We start from the raw sequence: 1933 nt of genomic DNA, 5'->3' as shown, positions 1-1933 counted from the left end.
TGTACCTCTGGTGCAAATTACTGACCTCTGTCATCATTTTAGGTGGGGGAACTTGCACAATCGGTGGCTGACTAAATACTTTTTTGCCCCACTGTATTACAGATGATAGTTGGTCTTAATATCAAATTCTCCCTCACTGTTACACTACTGGAGAAGCGAGATTTAGAAATGTGGGAGTAGTTTGTTAATGATTAATAGAAACTTGAAGAATGTACTTGTCTTTAAAAAAAATGTCTGGAAGACAAAGCCAGTTAGCAGAATTTAAATGTCAAAAAACTGATTCTTCTTTAGAATGAAGGGCACCTGGCGTGGCTACACACGTCACCAGGGACTCAGTGGGTAGTAAGGGGTTCATAAAACTATTTATGCTAACAATAGACAATTCTTAGGCCTGCATTTATAAGAATAAATTGTTTTCCGTCGTATGCACATGCTGGATTTAGCGATGAGATTACAAACAACAAAAGTGGGATAAATCCACACTCTTATAAAAAGTATGGCGGTGATAACTTGGCATCAACCTGTAAAACAAAATCCATATATGTTCCTAAAAAGACTAAAGGGTTCATTAAGAACAAGCATATTAAGTGTGAGTATTTTTTTTTCTTTTTTTTTTTTTTTAGGAGGAATTTCCACCATGACGTGTAATTTCTCATTCATATAATCTGCATTGTGCATGGTATTGAAACTGTCCATATCTGTCCCTGTAACATGATTATTTCTTTTCAGAATAAGTCTGAATCTTTTGTTTGTTCAATTTTATGATGGGACAAGTTCAGTCATTTACCACTGGACCTTGAAACAGTTTACAGTGGAAGCCATTACATTTCTTTATAAAATTAAACACTTTTGACACCTTATGTTCTTTGATAAGAACAAACAAATTACATACCTTGTGTAATAATCCTTTAATGCTTTGTCATTCATTACCTTGATATTTTTCACTTGCATTGACCCAGTTAATTTGTTTGTGCATTTTTCTTCAACAGGACAGTTCTGGTGGTAGCAGGGGGAGAGTGAAATGGGAGCCAGAGGAAGCTACAGTCTCTCAGGTGAGCTCCTGGACAATTTCATGTAAAGAACAATCACATCCTGGGCCGGTTCTAGACAGTCATATATGAGGGGGCAGACAGAAATGTAAAGGTGGCACCTGGTGGCAGTGGAAGCAAGAAAGGTGTGGGGGTTGGTTGGGGTGGTCTGGATTAGAGGTGTCACAAATGATTATTTTGATAGTTGACTAGTCACCGATTATTGCGATTAGTCGACTAATCGGATCATCATCCATTGGACCCAAAACGTACAGCTTATTGCACCAGCATGCATCTGCTCTTATATAACTATCATTAGCTAACAGCTTTAAGTGTTTAAAGTACGTGCTAACTAAAAATAAAGACAAGATGATAGTTTAAGTTAAACTTTTAATAACATTTGCAGTTTGAGCTGGCTTGCCGGCTCTAGTGAGCCTTGAACCCCCGCCTAGCTATTGAGTGGGTGGGTAACAGACGTCTCTGAAAACGTAGAAGCATTTTTGCAAATATGTGATCTCTTGATAAATCAAGCAGATATTTGAAGTTTACACAGCTACATTCTTGTGACCCAGAAAGAGTAATATGAGTAATATTAAAACTAATTACCAACAATGGCAAATTGGCTGGGCTACGCTATGAATTCTGGGATAGGTTGGGCCGTGAAGGGTACACCCGACCCATCCTTCAAATCTTGGGAAATGAAGGACGCATTTGTCGGCTGCATTTGTCGGAGTCTACGAATTTGGACAGCCTTTGTTGTGTCACTGTGATGTAATCGGCCTAAAATGCAGCCTAAGACGTGGACCCTAAATTTGGACACTGCTACGATACCGTAGTGAGTGAGTGAAGTTGTCCCCCCCCCCACCTTCTTCAAATCCAACAAAAGTGGTATCAAACGTTTGTGC

At 39.0% G+C, this 1933-nt stretch overlaps 1 protein-coding gene across 1 annotated transcript in view; it reads left to right on the top strand.

Annotated features, from left to right (window-relative positions):
- LOC102303869 (serine protease FAM111A) overlaps positions 1 to 1933 on the top strand; it is a gene marked incomplete in the record, with an annotated part of 10371 nt that overhangs the window by 2452 nt on the left and 5986 nt on the right. Inside the window, 1 exon segment of the mRNA XM_014331307.2 lies at positions 990 to 1052. Coding sequence (XP_014186793.2) covers positions 990 to 1052 — 63 coding nt within the window.

This window comes from Haplochromis burtoni, unplaced genomic scaffold (genome assembly GCF_018398535.1).
Source record: "Haplochromis burtoni strain Fernald_Lab_line unplaced genomic scaffold, NCSU_Asbu1 Contig_1898, whole genome shotgun sequence".
Lineage (NCBI taxonomy): Eukaryota > Metazoa > Chordata > Actinopteri > Cichliformes > Cichlidae > Haplochromis > Haplochromis burtoni.
The sequence above is the reverse complement of the archived record's forward strand: the minus strand, read 5'-3'. Positions and strand labels throughout refer to the sequence as shown.